This window comes from Salvelinus sp. IW2-2015, linkage group LG6.1, assembly GCF_002910315.2.
Source record: "Salvelinus sp. IW2-2015 linkage group LG6.1, ASM291031v2, whole genome shotgun sequence".
Lineage (NCBI taxonomy): Eukaryota > Metazoa > Chordata > Actinopteri > Salmoniformes > Salmonidae > Salvelinus > Salvelinus sp. IW2-2015.
Window position 1 is genome coordinate 28139197 of NC_036845.1, and position 21115 is coordinate 28160311.

Here is a 21115-nt window from a genome sequence, read left to right on the forward strand (position 1 = left end):
AGATAGATAGATAGATAGATAGATAGATAGATAGATAGATAGATAGATAGATAGATAGATAGATAGATAGATAGATAGATTCAATTCAATTCATTGGACATGATTTGGAAAGCTGCATACCTGTTGCTCTCCACTTTCAGGAGGATCGAGTTTTGAAATCAGTGGAATTAGAATATGATAGCTAATGAGATGGGAAAACACCTRTTTCCGGATTACGTCTTCAAACTAAGGGCATTTGTGGCATGGATCCGTGACAGGGCGATGCGTCCATCATGCATGATGATGTAAGATAGTCTAGCTAGCTACATTTCAGATATTACAGTACACGTTTCTGATTTGAACAGAAAGTGGTTTCATTTCAAGCTAAAGTGTACGGTTAGCTAGCGTTAGCTGGCTGGCTCCCTAACTAACGTTAGGTGGTGTGACGTGATGTGTGATCTTACATGTTGTTTACCTAGCTAAGTTAAATGTTTACCTAGGTATTTAGCTACATGTCTTAAGCTAAAGTGTACAACACCCGTTGAATATGGCCGGTGTCAGTAAACGTCGGCAAAAAAGCAGAATGAAATTGTTGCCAGCAGAGCTGGTTAGGCTGTTTTCATGTTATCCAGAGGTAAACAAATCACCGGCCAGAGCGTCAAGTGTGTGCTCTGAACGCAAGGAGATGGGTGGGGCTAAAGCTTAAGAGGGTGTGAACGATGCTGAATGGGTGTAGACAAAGAAGAGCTCTCTCACCGAAACACTAAAATGCCATTTTCTCAGAAGTGAGTTTACAAGTTTATCAACTTTCAAAGCAGAATTACTTTCCCATTGTTCCTCAARTACAGTGTATGATATACCATTTTGTAGCTCTGAGTCTCTACTTTTATCCAATGTAAAAACAGAAATTCAAATTTTTCTACATAAGACTGAATCCAGGKGGTGAGTCACATATGAGGATGCTGTTCATCGACTATTTTTTTATTTTATTTATTTAACCAGGCAAGTCAGTTAAGAACAAATTCTTATTTACAATGACGGCCTACCCCGGCCAAACCCGGATGATACTGGGCCAATTGTCCGCCACCCTATGTGATGCAGCCTGGATTTGAACCAAAGACTGCGGTGACACCTCTTGCACTGAGATGCAGTGCCTTAGACCGCGGAGCCACTCGAGAGCCCACAGCTCGGCCTTCAATAACATAGCCCCCTCTAAGCTCACCACAAAGCTCACGGCCCTGGGTCTGAACTCATCGCTATGCAACTGGGTCCTAGACTTCGTGACAGGTCACCCCCAGCTGCTAAAGGTAGGCAACATTAGCTCCTCGACACTGATTCTCAACACAAGGGTGCGTCCTCAGTCCCCTACTGTACTCCCTGTATACCCACGACTGCATGGTCTCACACAGTTACAACTCCATCATCAAGTTTGCTGACGACAGAACAGTATTAGGCCTGATTACCAACAATGACGAGACGGCCTACAGGGAGGAGGTCGGCTCTCTGATGGTGTGGTGCCTGGTAAACAACCTCTCCCTSAACGTCAGCAAAACAAAGGAGCTGATTGTGGACTTCAGGAAGAATCCGGCTGGGCAAGCCCCCATCCACGGGGATGCTGTGGAGACGGTCAAAAACTTAAAGTTCCTTGGCGTACACATCGCTAAGCAGCTGAAATGGTCAAGCCACATCGTGGTGAAGAAGGCACGACAATGACTCTTCAACCTCAGGATGCTGAAAAAATGCGATCTGTCCCAGAGGGCCCTCATAGTGTTATACAGGAGCACCATCGAGAGCATACTGTCGGGATTCATCAAAGATTGGTACGTCAACCCCACTGTCGCGGACAGCACGCTCAGCCGAACGCACCATCGGGTGCACACTGACTGCCCTCTAGGACACTTATAACACCAGGGGTCGCAGGAAGGCCAAGAAGATAATTAGGGACCCCAGCCACCTGAGCCATGGCCTGTTCTCCCCACTTCCATCACTAAAAAGCAGGCAGTACAGGAGCATCATGGCAAAAACTGGAAGACTGGCTAATAGCTTCTACCCTCAGACCATCAGGCTGCTGAATAGCCACCACTATTCCACAATACCCACAATAACCCCCCAACAGCATTTACCCTGTCCCTGCCCCAATGGACATTTACCATTGTACAGTGTAATTGTTATATTTCTTTTATATTTATTCATATTCTTTATTATTACATTTATTGTTTTTATTAACTTTGGGATGTATTGTTGGAGCTCAGAGTTTAAGATTTTCACTGTATCCTGTAATTACACCTGCAACCCTGTACACGTGACTATTAAACTTCTAATCTAATCAAGATAGATAGATGATAGAATTACAGAGCAGCATCCGCCAGTCTGTCTGGTTGTTTTGAATGAGGACGGCTATCATTGATTGTTTATCTTTGTCTGGACTTCCCATGATCTCTTGCTCCAGCCCACCAGGGAAAAGCCGGTTGCATACGGCAGTTTTCTATGTGCTTCGGTGATGACTGTGAAGGCGTGCGACTTTGAAAACCCTCCCCTGGGATCCACATGCTTTTAGTTCCTCTTTTGCTCAGTCCACTGGAATAACAGGCTGTAGGCCTCGGCGAGTGCAGAGAGAGGGTTGTGTGTGTGTGTGGTGTGTGTGTGTGTGTGTGTGTGTGTGTGTGTGTGTGTGTGTGTGTGTGTGTGTTGTGTGTGTGGTGTGTGTGTGTGTGTGTGTGGTGTGTTTGTGTGTTGTGTGTGTGTGTGTGTGTGTGTGCGTGTGTGCGTGCGTGCGTGCGTGCGTGCGTGTGTGTAGGGGTGCAGAAAATGCTCCATAAAATATAACATGGCTGCAACTTTTTAAGGAACAGGTTCATAAAACAGAGGCTCTGCTTAATCAAACCTGAAGTAGATTATGAACATGAATTTTCTTTCTATAGTCAAAACAACCTGTAAAAAGGATATATAGGGTAAAAAACATGAACAAAACACTCTTTTACCTTCCCATAGCCCAGCATGATGATTCGTACTAGCACCACGTTGATCCTGGCTCCCAGAGAGTGGTCATGGTAAATCTCGTTCACCTGCACAGACAAAGACACAGACATTTACTGTATCAACACATAAGGAAGAGAGAGAGAGAGTTGAGGAGAAAAGGAAAGAGGATATATTCATAGCACATAAAATTAAAGAAGATAGAGACCTTCAGGGAGAGGTAAAAGACAGGATGAATGATGGGAAGATAACAATAGACACAGGGAGGAGAGGAGGTAGAGAAAGAGAGGGAACAAAGGGGTACACTCTTAGAACAAAATGGTGCTATCTAGAACCCAAAAGGGTTCTTTGGCTGTCCCAGTAGGAGAACCCTTTGAATAACCTTTTTTGCTTCCAGGTAGAACCGTTTTGGGTTCCATGTAGAACCCTTTCCACAGAGGGTTTGACATGGAACCCAAAATGATTCTACCTGGAACCAAATAGGGTTTTACCTGGATCCAAAAAGAGTTCTCCTGAGGACAGCCGAATAACCTTTTTGGAACCAATTTTTCTAAGAGTGTAGTTGTTCTTCCCACTTCTCTTTATCACCTTGACGTTTTGGGATTTTCTTAAAGAGAGCACGAACTGGTTGCTAGACAACCCCCCAAAAAACGCAGAGACATGGTTGCCCCTGTCTGTCTGCCTGTCTGTCTGTCTGTCCCAGTCCTTCTACTCTTTAATATTCTACAGCATTCCCTCATTCCCTGCTTTCCAAGAATAACACAGCCAGAGATGATGTGTGGGAGGACAAGGAGAGTGACAGTGTGGGTGTGTGTGACTCTCTGGGTCTATGTGTGCATTTGACTGTGTGACGGTGTGTACTCTACATGTGTGAGAGAGAGGTCAAGTGAAAATGTGTGGTACGTCTGTATGTGTGTGCACATCTGTGATTGTGTGCATGCGTTAATGTGCACTTCTCTCTGTGTGTGTGTGTGTGTGTGTGTGTCAGAGTGGCAGCCTGGAGGTGACATGGCCCCTCCAGCAGGTCAGATCACACTCTGTCCCTTCCAGCTGGTTGCCACGGCAACATCAGCCCAATTAGGTCCGGTTGACTTCCAGGTGACCCTGACACCCCGGGCCCCACTCTAATGAGACATTTACATACAGACGCACACATGGACGCACCCATACACACACACTGCATGAAAAATATGTTTCCGGGTATTTTCCAACCTGTAAACATTCACTGAAATTTGACGTGAGCGGTAATTTCTCAAATTTCGATGGACAGCTTTTCGCAGAGTCGCCTCACATCAGCCGAACTTGGAAGAGGCTACCACCAAACATTTAGCTCTGTGCTTTTACATGACCATCCACTCTGGCCTGGATTTTAGCAACTTTATTACCATTCTGGTTAGCGATTGTATCACCGTTATGGTTTTGTTTTCGACAGACGGTTATTTTATCATCGCCCTGGATGTCTGCCTAGTTGAGGGCCTCTCTTCGGCCTCCTCCTCCTTCGGTCTCTCTCTCTCTCTCTCCCGCTCTCTCTCTCTCTCTCTCTCTCTCTCTCTCTCCCCCAGGCGCTTTGCTCGCCTACATCATACGTATACACCGCCGACTTTTTACTGATCTGCTGTATGAATATTTGATTAGTGATTCTTGCTATGTTTCTATTATTATTTAGGAACGCTTTTAGATGAAGTCGTAGCTCATTTAATATTAGTGTTTAGCGTTGTGTTAGCTACATATCCAAGATTGTTCTGTTAACTTTGTAGGTGCTTAATGCTGTGTTTTCTCTCTCTCTCTGTTGCTCATTTTGCTGTTGTCTACCCTTGGCTTTTACAATGTTGGCGATACTTTTAGAGCCCATTGCTCTGTGCCTTGGGAGAAACCACACTCTTGCTCTGTAAATGCAAGCGAGAACTCTGCACATTTCTCCCAAACTACATGGGAGAATTTGGACTCTTGCGCTTACATGTCAAGACTGTTCTCTTGGTACTTAACYATGTYTCTGGACTTTACACATCTCTTGAAATATGTGGCGTTAAAGACTCTTGTGACTGTGGATTGTCATTCAAGTGCTGTCTGTAAATCCACACGTCGTAACCCCCGATCTAGACTTGCCATTATCTTGCTGCTTCTACTGTCTGGAAATGTGCAATCTAATCCAGTCGTTTTTGCCCCTACCGAATTAAGTAGTCCGTGTGGCCTGAGGTTTATGCATCTGAATGTAAGACGTCTTCTGCCAAAGCTTGATTTTGCGAATATATGGATAAAAACTGCCGACCCTGACATATGTATGCTTTCTGAAACCAAGCTCAACAAATCAATTCCATACAAAAATATTGGCATAAATKGGTACGTTTTTCGTGCAGATCGTAAATCTAAGGGTGGTGATGTTGCTGTATACGTAAAAGACAAGTTCTCTGCAGTCGTTCTGACTTCTGTTGCTAAACCTCAGCAATTTGAATATCTGTCTTTTGAAGCTAAACCTTGGCTCATCTTTAAATATTGTTRTATCGTGTTATTTTAGACCTCCGTCTGCTACTGTTGGCTCTCTGGATTGTATTTTCAAATTGTTTTCACAGCATGTCAACTCTTAAGTTTGTCTTGATGGGTGATCTGAATCAGGATTGGTTAAATCTAGCTCTGATCAACTCAAAATTCACTGAAATCCCTATAATCTCAGTCAGATTGTCAACAGTGTATCTAGGTTGAATGTAAAGTGTCCTCTGGAATCCTCTTTGATTGATTTGATCTTAACCAATGCTCCTCATCGTTTTAATGCTTCTGKTATTTTTGAAAATAGCATAAGTGATCACTGTGCTATTGCCTATGTGAGAGATTACAAAATTCCTAAGCGATCTCCACGTGTTATTACGAAAAGAAACTGGAAGCAGTTTGATATTCAAGGTTTTTTACATTATGTATTTAGCATTGAATGGAATAGAATTAATCCCTGATGTTGAATTAGCCTTTTCTTACTTCCACAACGGATTCCAGGATGTGTGCAATAGGCATGCCACTTTAAAAAAAATCAGGATTAAGGGCAGAGATAACCCTTGGTTTCCTGATGAATTTACTGAAATCATAATGGAACGAAATTCTATGTGGGCTAAAGCAAGATGGTCTGGTTCGGCGGATGATTGGATGGCTTTTAAATGTCTTTGAAATCTGGGTGTGGCTACGACCCGAAAACTGAAAGCAGACCACTACCTTAGATCTATTTCAGATAATTTAAATAATCCCTCCAAATTTTGGCAAGTAGTGAAGGGTTTGGAGTGCAAAAAAAGATACACAGCTTCCCAAACAATTGTTGGTCGACACTGAGAGAAACTCTATTCTGAAAGCCTTAAATCAGCATTTTCTAGATGCAGGCAGTTGATTTGAAAAGGTTAAAGGTCTAAGTGAGCCCCCTGTGAATTTACCTGACACCCCTGTGCACTCCTTCGCCAGGTTTTCCTTCTCATCCTTCTCTGTTTCAGATGTGCGTAAAGCCCTGAAAGAAATTGATAGAAAGAAATCCCCTGGCTCTGATGATCTAGACCCCCGCCTACTACACTTAGCTGCAGACATCATTGCTCCTCTTAATATTTTTAACCTCACGCTTGATGTTAAGGAAATCCCCAAGTTATGGAAATCTGCTTTTGTAAAGCCTCTCCTGAAAGGTGGAGATCCTTCGCTACTTGGCAACTATCAACCCATATCAAAACTGTCTAAGTTACTGGAGTCCTTAGTTAGTAGGCAGCTGAAGGCCTACCTCCAAGAACAACATATTAAATGGAATGCAATCAGGTTTAATGTCAGCAACATTGAAGGTTTTAAATGACATTCAATTTGCTCTTGACAAGAAGTTACATTGTGTGCCTGTCTTTATTGATTTGTCGAAGGCATTTGACTCTGTGGACCATGCTGTGCTGGTGCAAAGGTAAAAATGTTGTGGAATTACTGGTCATGCTCTAGATTGGTTTATAAATTACCTATCAAATCGTACACAATGTGCAATGGCGGATGGTTGTAAATCTGAGTCTATAGAGGTGTGCTCAGGTGTTCCGCAAGGTTCCATATTGGGCCCAAAATGTTAATTTTGTATATGAACAACATTGGGGATTATATTGAGACAGCGGATGTTCATTTTTATGCAGATGATAGTAACGCTCGTCGTCGGTGGAAGGAAGAGTGGACCAATGCGCAGCGTGGAAAGTGTTCATGATATTTATTTACAAGAAACACTCAAACAAAAATAACAAATCCAAAAAYGAAAGCGAACAGTTCYGTCAGGCACAGACACTAAACAGAAAATAACACCCCACAAAACCCAAACGGAAAATCACAACTTATATATGATCCCCAATCAGAGACAACAATAGACAGCTGCCTCTGATTGGGAACCACACTCGGCAAAACAACTAACAAATATAAAACATCGATTTTCCCACCCGAGTCACACCCTGACCCAACCAAACATAGAGAATAAATAAGGATCTCTGCGGTCAGGGCGTGACAGTACCCCCCCCCCCCCCAAAGGTGCGGACTCTGGCCGCAAACCTGAACCTATAGGGGAGGGTCCGGGTGGGCATCTATCTTGGTGGCGGCTCCGGTGCGGGACGCAGACCCCGCTCCACCTCTGGCTCCCCCCACTTTGGTGGTGCCTCTGGTGCGGGGACTCTCGTCACCGATCCCGGACTGGGGAGTCTCTCTGTAGGCCCCGGACTGGGGACGCTCGCTGCAGGCCCCGGACTGGGGAGCCTCGTTGCAGGCCCCGGACTGGGGACCCTCGCTGGAGGCTCCGGACTGGGGACCGTCGCTGGAGGTACCGGACTGTGGACCATCGTTGGAGGTTCCGGACTGGAGACCGTCGTTGGAGGTTCCGGACTGTGGCCCGTCGTTGGAGGTTCCGGACTGTGGCCCGTCGTTGGAGGTTCCGGACTGGCCCGTGGAGCAGGCATAGGACTCACCAGGCTGGGGAGACCTACTGGAGGCCTGGTCCGTGGAGCAAGCACAGGTTGAACCGGGCTTTGGAGGAGCACTGGAGATCTGGTGCTTAAAGCTGGCACCACTCGTCCTGGCTGAATGCCCACTTTGGCCCGGCACGTGCGGAGCGCAGGCACAGGACGCACTGGGCTGTGACGGCGCACCGGAGACACAGTGCGCAGAGCCAGCGCAGGATACCCTGGGCCGAAGAGGCGCACCGGAGACCAGGAGCGCTGTGCTGGCACAATCCGTCCTGGCTGGAGGCCCCCTCTAGCACGACACATGCGGAGAGCTGGCTCAGAGCACACCGGGCTGTGAACGCGCACTGGAGACACCGTGCGCTTCACYGCATAACACGGTGCCTGACCAGTACCACGCTCCCTACCGTGAGCACGGGGAGGTAGCTCCGCCAACCTACCCGTGTGCCCCCCCAAAACATTTTTGGGAGTGGCCTCCAGGTCTTCCTTGCCAGCCGTGACCCTGTGTAACGCTGGTCCCCTTTTCTCTCTGCTTCCGCCTTCCTCGCTGCCTCTGCCTGCTTCCATGGCAGGCTCTCGTGTCCTGACATCACCTCCTCCCAGGTCCATGATGTCCTCCACTCTGTCTGCCCCTCCTGGCCACGCTGCTTGGTCCACTTGTGGTGGGATGTTCTGTCACGAACGCCGTCTTGAAAATGACCGGACCAAGGTGCAGCGTGGTGAGCATACATTTTCCTTTATTTTTTAAATGTCGCCAACAAAACAATAAACAACARAAACGAACGTGAAGGCTATACATGCATTCAACAAAGACAACATCCCACAACTAAGGTGGCAAAACAGGCTGCCTAAGTATGATTCCCAAATCAGAGACAACAATAGACAGCTRCCTCTGATTGGGAACCACACTCGGCTAAAAACAAAGAAATATAGAACATAGAATGCCCAYACAAATCACACCCTGACCTAACAAAATCGAGAAATAAAAAGCCTCTCTGCGGTCAGGGCGTGACACTAGGAAGGCAACAAATGAATTCAAAGTGGTGGTCTTAATTGCGCTTTCTCCATTCTGATTGCTTTTCTGTTATACCAAAAACAATAGAAGACAAAACTGACAGTGAAGTAGTCCTATTTTTGGAACATTGCATAGGAATCAAAATCCTCTTTTGTAGCCTCTTACTCTGTTACTCAACCAATGCTTGCCATTTGCCTAGTTATTTATCATTCACACACTGTCATGTTTATTTTTTGTGTATGCCTCTATTTCGTWAAAAAAAAAACGTTCCTTACAGAATTATTATTCTCTGGCTTATTTGACTGCAGTCTACTTTCGCCACTAGGAAGTCGCCCGATTCCGTGGGGTCTTTAGAATTGCATAGCCTAACGTCAACGCTGCTAGCTCCTTACAGGGAAGCAAATGTGTTTCACCAGTTTGTCCAGTATGGGAAACCATAGTTTGTCATGTGGATGCTTGATAGTAACAACACAGAGTAACGATATCTTTTGTAACCAGCCTAAAGATTGTTTTAGTGTTTACCACGGCAGCTTGGGTAGCAAATTAGCAATAATATTAGACTGCATTTTCCAGCTAGCATTTTCATCACCTAGTACGCATGCCCTGATGCCTTCCTCACAGCAAGGTTTTCAGGCATTTAGATGAGGTGGGAGAGTTAGTAATGTAGGTTTACAGGAGTTTCAATCTGGTGGGGGAGAATGATCAGGAGTTTTTCAGACATGCACACACACATAACAGTGTGCGTTCCCTGCAGTACACGTCAGGCAACCTGAGACGCTGTTCATTCCCGGGTAAGTTTTTTGTGAATACTCAACCCGATCGTGCTGGGTTTACAGAGCCCTTCAAGTCGTCTGAACACCAATCTGTTCATTCCCCAATGTTCATGCGGAGTGTGCCGAAGCGTGTATGTGTGACATGCCATTAATAACTTCCGAAAAGTGATCTGGAATTTTTCAACCCAGAAACGTGTCTTCTCATGCAGTGACACACACAAACACACACTCCTTGTTCAACACACGGTAACCCCGGGGTACTGATTTGAGACCCCACGCTGTCACATTCATGCCTGGACACACACCTTTTTAGACACATTGAGAAAGAGTGAAGGGCCCAGGCTAGATGTCATTATTGTGGACAACGCGAACTGGATAGTGTGTGCATGTGCGTGCCTATGTGCGCGTGTGTGTGTGTGAGCGCGAGCTTGTGCACATGGCGAGCGTGTGCACTTTGTGTGTGTCACCTACAAGTAACTAATGCAGGACTAGAGGTGGACCTGGCACAAAATCCTTATTATCAGATGAATAATATAAGCAGGTCCTGCTTCAACACTTAATACTGTTAGAAGAGGGAGAGAGGATGGAGAGAGAGAAGAAAGGGAAAGATGGAGAGAAGGGGCAAGAAATTATTAACTAGGATTGGACCAGCTCCGACTTATTATTGTGCCTGTTCTCAGCCTAGCACTATGTGTACCCAAACACTAGCTCCAGAGCCGTGTATTAAGACAAAATAAATGGCTCTGGCTTGCTCAATAAGACAGAGCTATGTCCGCTCCAACCCTGGTCCAGCCTTAGGTGACAGAGTGTGTGTCTGGTAGAGCTGTATTAGTTCAGAGTGTTAGTTCAGAGTGTGCTCCTTACAGATGTGTTTCATTCTCACCTGACATCCACACTATTATTACCTGTTACCATGCAGGCTTTTAACACGGACATCATGCATTCATTAGCATTCACCGCAGCCAGGCTTGCTTTATCAGCCACACACACTCACAAGCACGCACCTGCACACACACACACACACACACACACACACACACACACACACACACACACACACACACACACACCAAACAAAACACACACAACACACACACACACACACACAACCCACACACACACACACACACACACACAACACCACACACAACCACACACAACACACGGCACACGCACATGCGCACACACGCACACATGCACACAGACACACACGAGCAGGGAGGATGAGCTGGTTATTAAAGGTCCAACACAGCTATTTTTTATCTCAATATCAAATTATTCCTGGGTAACAATGAAGTACCTTACTATGATTGTTTTCAATTAAAATGGTCAAAAAGAAACAAAAATATCTTCTTAGCAAAGAGCATTTTCTCAAGCAAGAATTGTCTGGGAGTGGTTTGAGTGGGGAAGAGAAACGTGAAAATTAGCTGTTATTGGCAGAGAGGTTTGGATCTCTCTTTCTTATTGGTCTATTAACTAACTTACTACATGGTGAGGTCACCATGGAAGGCCAAAACTCCCTCCCACCAAAACAGACAGAAATTTCAGGTGGTCTTTTAAAACAGGTTTTACACTAATAGGGCATTATCATAACTGTTTACAATTTCACAGTATTATTCCAGCCTCATAGTGTGGAAAAAATAAAACACAAGTAAATACACTCTTTGACTGCACTGGGCCTTTAACACGATCCAGCCATCTCTCTCATCACAATTACGTCTCAGTATAAAGGTCTCCCATCAGTTAGACAAGGAAACCGAGTGTCCTCTACAATGGCATCAATAAGCAGACACTTCTATGCAGGAGATTACCACACAATGGATTTCACCGAAAGGCTAAATATCTGCATCTTGGGAATAATGGAAATGGATCTCCCTCTCCCTCCATCTCTCGCTTGCTTACACTCTCTCTCGCTCTAGCTCTCTCTTTAGCTCTCTCTCTCTCGGACAGTGGGATTGGACCGATTTTTAACGGAGGAATATTGTGTGAGACTCGGGCACTGATGCTCCCTGTCCTCCTGCCCTTGACCGTGTGTGTGTGTGATTGTGTGAGTGTGTGTCCTGGGACTTGGACGGAGAGGGAGAGGGGATGGAGGCGGGTGGGTGTGAGAGAGGGTGGTTCAGGGCTGCCCCATCGATTACTCCTCTTTTCCCATGGACCATTTAAAGAAGCAGATCAATGGCCTTTTGCATTTCTCTGTCATGTTGTTTTTCTCTATTCTCCTCTATGATTGGGCTGCTTCTTGCTGATTGGGCATGGAGTGTGTGGGTATGTGTGTGCATGCTCTGGACGGTGTATTGTTGTAAAGGATTAGATATTACTGCACTGTTGAGCTAGGAACACAAGCATTTCGCTACACCCACAATAACTTCCGCTAAATATGTGTATGTGACCAATAAAATTTGATTTGATGTTGATTGGACACACACGCACCGTAACACTGCAGTTGAACCCCTCAGACAAGATTAAGCGGTTGCCGTGGGAGCTGTTTCATGTCCAGCAGAAAGACCGCCCACCTCCTCTCCTCTCTGACCCCTAGCTGTCTCTCCATCTGTCTCTCTCGCTCTTTCTCTTCCTCCAATTTCTTTCTCTCCTTCCTTCCCCCTCAATGTACACCTTGACTTTCTGACCTTTAGTTGCCCGACAGGAAGAAGAGCGGCAGGACGAAGGGGCGTAGGTGCGGTTCACCTCACACCTAGCAGGGGTCTAGAGCATCCCTGCTAATATACGGATAACAGAGAGACACACACACGCTAGTCTGGCTAGCTGGCTAGCTGGCTGGTTGGCTGGCTGGCTCATTGTAGCTTTGAGGCACTCTGGTATGCTTGCCTAGTGGGCTAAGCTAGTTAGAATAGGGGTGACCGCTTCACATGGCATGGTTTTTCAGATTAATTATATATACCTGGGGAGCAACAGAAGTACTTGGGAGCAACAGAAACAAACAGGAATGGAATTGTGTATTGGGTTGTGGGTATTATCCATAGAAATTTTATAGGATCTCTATGGTGTTATCTCTGTGTACTTAACAAGGTATTTTTATCAAGTATATCTAGCGGATAACAATGTCTGCTGAACGACTGGCCTGAATAAAAGCAAGATCAAAAATACTCCACATAGTCACACAGCCTGCACTGTACAAAAAAAAGAAATGATGTTGATTCAATGTACAATGTACAATCTATTATACATTTCTCAAGGACATCAATTGATAATGTGTACTGAACAAAAATATGAACATAGCATGTAAGATGTTGATCCCATGTTTCATGAGCTGAAATAAAATATCCCAGAAATGTTTCATATGCACAAAAGTTTATTTATCTCAAATTTTGTGCACATATTTCTTTACATCCCTGTTAGTGTGCATTTCTCCTATGCCAAGATAATCCATCCTCCTGACAGGTGTGGTATATGAAGAAGCTGATTAAACAGCATTATAATTACACAGGTGCACCTTGTACTGGGGACAATAAAATGGCAGACAGCGTGTATGGCGAGCGGTTTACTGATGTCAACGTTGTGACCAGAGTGCCCCGTGGTGGTGCTGGGGGTATGCTATGGGCCGGTATAAGCTATGGACAACGAACACAATTGTATTTTATTGATGGCAATTTGAATGCACATAGATACCGTGACGAGATCTTGAGGTCCATTGTCGTGCCATTTATCCCCCGCCATCACCTCGTGTTTTAGCATGATAATGCACGGCCCCATGTCGCAAGGATCTGTACACAATTCCTGGACGCCAAAAATGTCCCAGTTCTTCCATGGCCTGCATACTCACCAGACATGTCACCCATTGAGTATGTTTGGGATGCTCTGGATCGACATGTGCAACAGAGTGGGACAATATTCCAACTCTATACGATGGAGCTGTGTCGTGCTGCACGAGGCAAATGGTGGTCACACAAGACTGTTTTTTTCATGGTGTCTGTGACAAACAGATGCATATCTGTATTCCCAGTCATGTGAAATCCATAGATTAGGGCCTAATGAATATATTTCAATTGACTGATTTCCTTATATGAACTGTAACTCAGTAAAATCTTTTCAATTGTTGCATGTTGCGTTTATATTTTTGTTCAGTGTATTATAGATTACGCAGGTACCATGTTTGACCATGATTGTTTTTAGTGGCTCCAAACTCAATTTGAGTATTCCACAATGTGGTAAAAAAAAAATCTGTATTTTGTATTATTGTATCATTGTGAAGTGATGACATTTTCTAACTCTAACTCTCCAATTGTAAGGAAACCAGTTGCAACAGGATTGTGAGGATTTTGTTGATCTTTTTTACTCTCTTTTAGGGGTGGATCAGCTTAATATTGTGGAAAGAATGTTGCTTCCATCAATGTAATTGTCTGCATCATTTCCAGTCCCCCATATATTTTTGGGGGTAAATATATATATTCATATACATACATACACACATGCATACATATACAGATATATAGACACACATACTTTTTTTAGAATATACCTTTATTATTCCCCGCAAAGCCTACCACCCTTCCCCCAATTGGAGAACCAATAAACACTTAGGCTTCTACTTTCAGTTTATATATCTTATACATATTTTACAGACACAATCTATTTTACAATAGTTATATTTTGTTTGTTTTTAGTTCTTCCTCTATTTCTGATGTCCATCCAGTTTGATTTAAATTTGTAACTGTGCTATTTCACAAAAGTTCTGAACCTATATACATTTTATAGACCCCGTATGTTTTCCATTGGTTATCTTGTTATTAGTCCCACCCTTCAGCTCCATTCAACCCCTCCCATCTATCTCTCAACATCATCCATTTTGGATTTCTATTTGCCATATATTTTTAAACTGTGCAATGATGCTTCACAAAAGTATTGAACCTTTCTATTCTCATAGCTTCTAAAGATTGTAAATTAAAATAAAAAAAATTGCTAAAATAATTATGATATTATTGATTGATTGACTATGGCTTTTCAAATCACCCAGTATTGCTATCTGCAGCGTTAGTTCTAGGCAAATGTTGCAATTCTTCAGCCATTCCTGGACCTGTGACCAAAAACAAGCTACATATGGACAATACCAAAATAAATGATCTAATGACTCTGCCTCCTCACAAAATGAGGCAATGGTCTGCTTTAGGACCATGCACATGCCTCCGAGCGGTCGGCTAGGCTGTTTGTAGTGTTTATCCTACAAAAAGATAATAATTATGTCCCCCCACTTCTAAAACCAAAGTTGTCCCCCTGCTTACAATTGTACATTGAATCAACATCTTATTTTTTTTACACTATGGTATAGTGTACCCTAAGGCTTCATTGGTAGAGGAAGAGAAAATAAAATAAACACAGGTGTGTGAGATAGCCTCAAGCCACGTGGAGAAAGTATACAGTGCCTTCAGAAAGTATTCCACACCCCTTGACTTTTTCAAAGTTTTGTTGAGTTAAAAAGTCGGATTAAAATGGATTTGATTGTCATTCTTGGCAAACGATCAACACAAAATACTGACTGAAATAAAAAATAAAACACTAATAGGCCTATATCTGGATTAACTAAGTATTCACCCCCCCGGGACAATACATGTTGGAAACACGATTATCAGCGATTACAGCTGTAAGTGTTTTTGGGTAAGCCTCTAAGAGCTTTGCACACCTGGATTGTACAATATTTGGCCATTATTCTTAAAATAAATGTCAAGCTCTGTCAAGTTGGTTGTAGATCATTGATAGAAAGGTATTTTCAAGTCTTCCCATAGATTCTCAAGCCGATTTAAGTCAAAACTCTAACTAAGCCACTAAGGAACATTCAATGTTACCTTGGTAAGCAACTCCAGTGTAGTTTTGCCTTGTGTTTTAGGTTATTGTCCTGTTGAAAGGCGAATTCATCTCCCAGTGTCTGTTGGAAAGAAGACTGAACCAGTTTCTCCTCTAGGATTTTGCCTGTGCTTAGCTGTATTCCGTTTATTTTTATCCTAAAAACCTCTCTAGTCCTTGCAGATGACAAGCATTCAAATAACATGATGCAGCCACCACCATGCTTGTTGGATTTGCCACAAACATAATGCTTTGTATTCAGGACAAAATGTTAATTTCTTTGTTGCAAACAGGATGCATGTTTTGGAATATTTGTATTCTCTACTCTGTCAATTAGGTTAGTATTGTGGAGTAACTTCCATGTTGTTGATCCATCCTCTGTTTTCTCACATCACAACCATTACACTTTTAAAATCACCATTGGCCTCAGGGTGAAATTCCTGAGCAGTTTCTTTCCTCTTCGGCAACTGAGTTAGGAAGGACGCCTGTATCTTTGTAGTGACTGGGTGTATTGATACACCATCCAAAGCCTAATTAATAACTTCACCATGCTCAGAGGAATATTCATCATCTGCTTGAAAAACCTCCCTGGTTGAATCTATGCTTGAAATCTGTGCACTACTCGACTGAGGGACCTTACAGATAATTATATGTGTAGGGTACAGCGATGGGGTAGTCATTCAAAAATCATGTTAACCACTATTATTGAACACAGAATGTGTCCATTCAACTTATATGATTTGTTAAGTACACTTTTACTTCTGAACTTATTTAGGCTTGCCATAACAAAGGGGTTGAATACTTATTGACTCAAGACATTTCAGCTTTGCATTTTTTATTAATTTCAAACATTTTCTACAAACAAAATTCCATTTTGACATTATGGGGTATTGTGTGTAGATCAGTGACACAAAATCTCCATTTAAAATCCATTTAAAATTCAGGCTGTAACAAAATGTGAAAAAGTAAAGTGGTGTGAATACTTTCTGAAGGCACTGTCCACACACACAGACACAGACAACATAAGATAAGATAACACACACTGCTCCGAGACAGCCTCCATGATCTCACCCTGGCAGCTTTGGACAATGACGAGGAGAGAAATAAAGCTTATTTTCCATCTTTAAACCATGCATGCCTCTAGTACTCCCCTCTGACTGTGCCTGCCCTGCGGTGAACCTAGCAGCTCGCAAAGAAGCAACACATCAATCTGGAGAGAGAACAGGGTCATATCCACAAAGCATCACAGTAGGAATGCTGATCTAGGATCAGGTCSATGTAATCTTATAAAAAAAATACTAAACTGATCCTAGCTAAGCACTCATAGTCTGAGAGGCATTATGAATACAGGCCCAGATAAACGTTTTAGGAAGTAACTCCCCTCGATGTACTCTGAATATTTCATGACTGTAAGACCAAGAAAATGGATTCAAAATAGCTTCTGAAGCTAATTGTATGTTTGTTAATGGCAAAATATGTCTGTTTTTTCAATTTCCTGAAAAGTGTCTGTTTTGGAGATGAGAGGTTTTCATCCGACGGCAATAGTAACATTGATAGGATAGTCTCGAACGGAGCTCATCCAGTTCATACTCCGGTGATTGCACATTTGCCAATAGAACGGAGGGTAGAGGCGATTTATTCACTCTGCGACGTATTCTCGTCAGGTATCCCACATGCCGGCCTCTATAGCTCCGGCTCCTCCTTCTTCGATTGTCAGGGATTTGGGCCTGGTCCTGGATAATCAATTTGTCTTTCGCCTCCGACTCATTGAAGTAGAAGTCCTTGTCCAAATCGAGGTTCGTGATAGCTATTCTGATGTCCAAAAGCTATTTTCGGTCATACAAAATGATGGCTGAAACATTATGTACAAAAAAATAAGCGCAGTCATAAAAAGACATAAAAAGATTATATTTACTAAGAGAGTTTTCTACTATTTTGTAGCTTTCTATTTACCACCACAAACTGATGCTGGCACTAAGACCACACTCAACAAGCTGTATAGGGCCATAAGCAAACAAGAAAATGTGGTAGGGCTTGCAAGCTATCACGGATTACAAAGGGAAACCCAGCTGTCCAGTGACGAGCTAAATACCTTCTATGCTCGCATTGAGGCTAGCAACACTGAACCATGCATGAGAACACCAGTTGTTCCGGACGACAGTGTGATCACTCTATCCGCAGMCGATGTAAGTAAGATCTTTAAACAGGTTAACATTCACAAGGCCGCAGGGCCAGACGAATTACCAGGACGCATACTCAGAGCATGCACTGACCAGCTGGCAAGTGTATTCACCAACATTTTTAACCTCTCCTGACCCAGGCTGTAATATCTACATGTTTCAAGCCGACCACCATAGTCCACATGCCCAWGAATGCCAAGGTAACCTGTCTAAATGACTATCACCCCGTAGCACTCACATCCGTAGCCATGAAGTGCTTTGAAAGGCTGGTCATGACTCACATCAACAACATCATCCCAGACACCCTGTACCCACTCCAATTTTAATTTCGCCCCATCAGATACACCGATGACGCAATCTCTATTGCACACTACACTGCCATTTCCCACCTGGACAAAAGGAACACCAACGTGAGAATGCCGTTCATTGAGTACAGCTCAGTATTCAACACCGTAGTGCCCTCCAATATCCTCATGTAGCTAAGGACCCTATGATGCCCCAGGTGGTGAGGGTAGTCAACAACACATCAGTCAAGCTGACCCTCAACACTGGGGCCCCTCACAACTCCAACACCATCATTAAGTTTTGCAGACGACACAACGGTGGAAGGCCTGATCGCCGACAATGACACAGCCTACAGGGAGGAGGTCAGAGACCTGACAGTCTGGTGCCAGGACATCTCTTCCTCCACGTCAGCAAGACAAAGGAGATGATCGTAGACTATGCCCCCTTCCACATCTATGGGACTGTAGTGGAAGAGCGTCAAGCTTCAAGAGCTTCAAGTTCCTTGGTGTTCACATCACTAAAGAATTATCATGGTACACACACACCAACACAGTTGTAAAGAGGGCACGACAACGCCTCTTCCCCTTCAGGAGGCTGAAAAGATTCACCATGAGCCCTCCGATCCTCAAAACTCAAAAAGTTAACCAGCAGCACCACTGAGAGCATCTTGACTGGCTGCATCACTGCTTGGTATGCCAACTGCTTAGCATCCGACTGCAAGGTGCTACAGAGAGTAGTGCGTACAGCCCAGTACATAACTAGGGCCAAGTTCCATGCCATCCAGGACCTCTATACCAGGTGGTGTCAGAGGAAGGCCCAAAAAATTGTCAAAGACTCCAGCTTCTCATGTCATAGACTGTTATCTCTGCTACAGCACGGCAAGCAGTATCGATGCACCAAGTCTGGAACCTGAACAGCTTCTACCCCAAGCCATACGACTGCTAAATAGTTAGTCCGGGTAGCTATTGGTTAACTATTTAACTATCTGCATTGACCCTTTTTGCACTAACTCTTTTGACTCATCACATACGTTTCTGTTACTGTTTAGTATCTATCCTGTTGCCTAGTCCCTTTATCCCTACCTGTATGTACATTTCTATCTCAATTACCTCGTACCCCTGCATGTCAACTCGGTACTGGTACCCCATGTACAGTCGTGGCCAAAAGTTTTGAGAATGACACAAATAGTAATTTTCACAAAGACTGCTGCCTCAGTTTGTAGGATGTCAATTTGCATATATTAAAGAATGTTATGAAGAGTGATCAGATGAATTGCAATTAATTGCAAAGTCCCTCTTTGCCATGCAAATGAACTGAATCCCCCAAAAACATTTCCACTGCATTTCAGCCGTGCCACAATAGGACCAGCTGACATCATGTCAGTGATTCTCTCATTAACACAAGTGTGAGTGTTGAAGAGGACAAGGCTGGAGATCACTCTGTCATGCTGATTGAGTTCGAATAACAGACTGGAAGCTTCAAAAGGAGGGTGGTGCTTGGAATCATTGTTCTTCCTCTGTCAGCCATGGTTACCTGCAAGGAAATAACGTGCCGTCATCATTGCTTTGCACAAAAAGGGCTTCACAGGCAAGGATATTGCTGCAAGTAAGATTTCACCTAAAACAACCATTTATCGTATCATCAATAACTTCAAGGAGAGCGGTTCAATTGTTGTGAAGAAGGCTTCAGGGCACCCAAGAATGTCCAGCAAGCGCCAGGACCGTCTCCAAAAGTTGATTCAGCTGCGGGATCGGGGCACCACCAGTACAGAGCTTGCTCAGGAATGGCAGCAGGCAGGTGTGAGTGCATCTGCACGCACAGTGAGGCGAAGACTTTTGGAGGATGGCCTGGTGTCAAGAAGGGCAGCAAAGAAGCCACTTCTCTCCAGGAAAAACATCAGGGATAGACTGATATTCTGCAAAAGGTACAGGGATTGGACTGCTGAGGACTGGGGTAAAGTTATTTTCTCTGATGAATCCCCTTTCCGATTGTTTGGGGCACCCGGAAAAAAGCTTGTCCGGAGAAGACAAGGTGAGCGCTACCATCAGTCCTGTGTCATGCCAACAGTAAAGCATCCTGAGACCATTCATGTGTGGGGTTGCTTCTCAGCCAAGGGAGTGGGCTCACTCACAATTTTGCCCAAGAACACAGCCATGAATAAAGAAKGGTACCAACACATCCTCCGAGAGCAACTTCTCCCAACCATCCAGGAACAGTTTGGTGACGAACAATGCCTTTTCCAGCATGATGGAGCACCTTGCCATAAGGCAAAAGTGATAACTAAGTGGCTCGGGGAACAAAACATCGATATTTTTGCTCCATGGCCAGGAAACTCCCCAGACCTTAATCCCATTGAGAACTTGTGGACAATCCTCAAGAGGCGGGTGGACAAACAAAAACCCACAAATTCTGACAAACTCCAAGYATTGATTATGCAAGAATGGGCTGCCATCAGTCAGGATGTGGCCCAGAAGTTAATTGACAGCATGCCAGGGAGGATGGCAGAGGTCTTGAAAAAGAACGGTCGACACGGCAAATATTGACTCTTTGCATCAACTTCATGTAATTGTCAATAAAAGCCTTTGACACTTATGAAATGCTTGTAATTATACCTCAGTATTCAATAGTAACATCTGACAAAAATATTTAAAGACACTGTAGCAGCAAACTTTGTGGAAATTAATATTTGTGTCATTCTCAAAACGTTTGGCCATGACTGTATATAGCCAAGTTAGCGTTACTCATTGTGCATTTATTCTTTATTTTTCTATTATTTCTCTTTTTTTCTCTCTGCATTGTTGGGAAGGGCCCGTAAGTAAGCATTTCACTGTTAGTCTACACCTGTTGTTTACAAACCTTGTGACAAATAACTTTTGATTTGATTCAATGTTTTGATGTTTCATTGTATGYCAGAGAACCAGCCTTCGTATTACTGTGCCAGAGAAAAATCTGAGCTCCTCATATTAGCCAGCAAGGCTTTTGACCCAGGAAGGGATTCTCTGCTGTTACCAAGCAAATGCTTGATTTTGGAAAAAGCTAACCACTTAGCTAGATCGCTAACTAGCTACTAAATTAGCAAACCAAATGCACAACTGCAGAGCATTTAGTATATTTTAGACAATTAACTTAATAGTTATCATATATTTAGCTGGCAAACATTTAGTTGTGAATTCC

At 43.8% G+C, this 21115-nt stretch overlaps 1 protein-coding gene across 1 annotated transcript in view; it reads right to left on the minus strand.

Annotated features, from left to right (window-relative positions):
* Window positions 1-21115, minus strand: part of LOC111964771 (A disintegrin and metalloproteinase with thrombospondin motifs 2-like) — a 222883-nt gene that overhangs the window by 21779 nt on the left and 179989 nt on the right. The window contains 1 exon segment of the mRNA XM_023988582.2: window positions 2961-3044. Coding sequence (XP_023844350.1) covers window positions 2961-3044 — 84 coding nt within the window.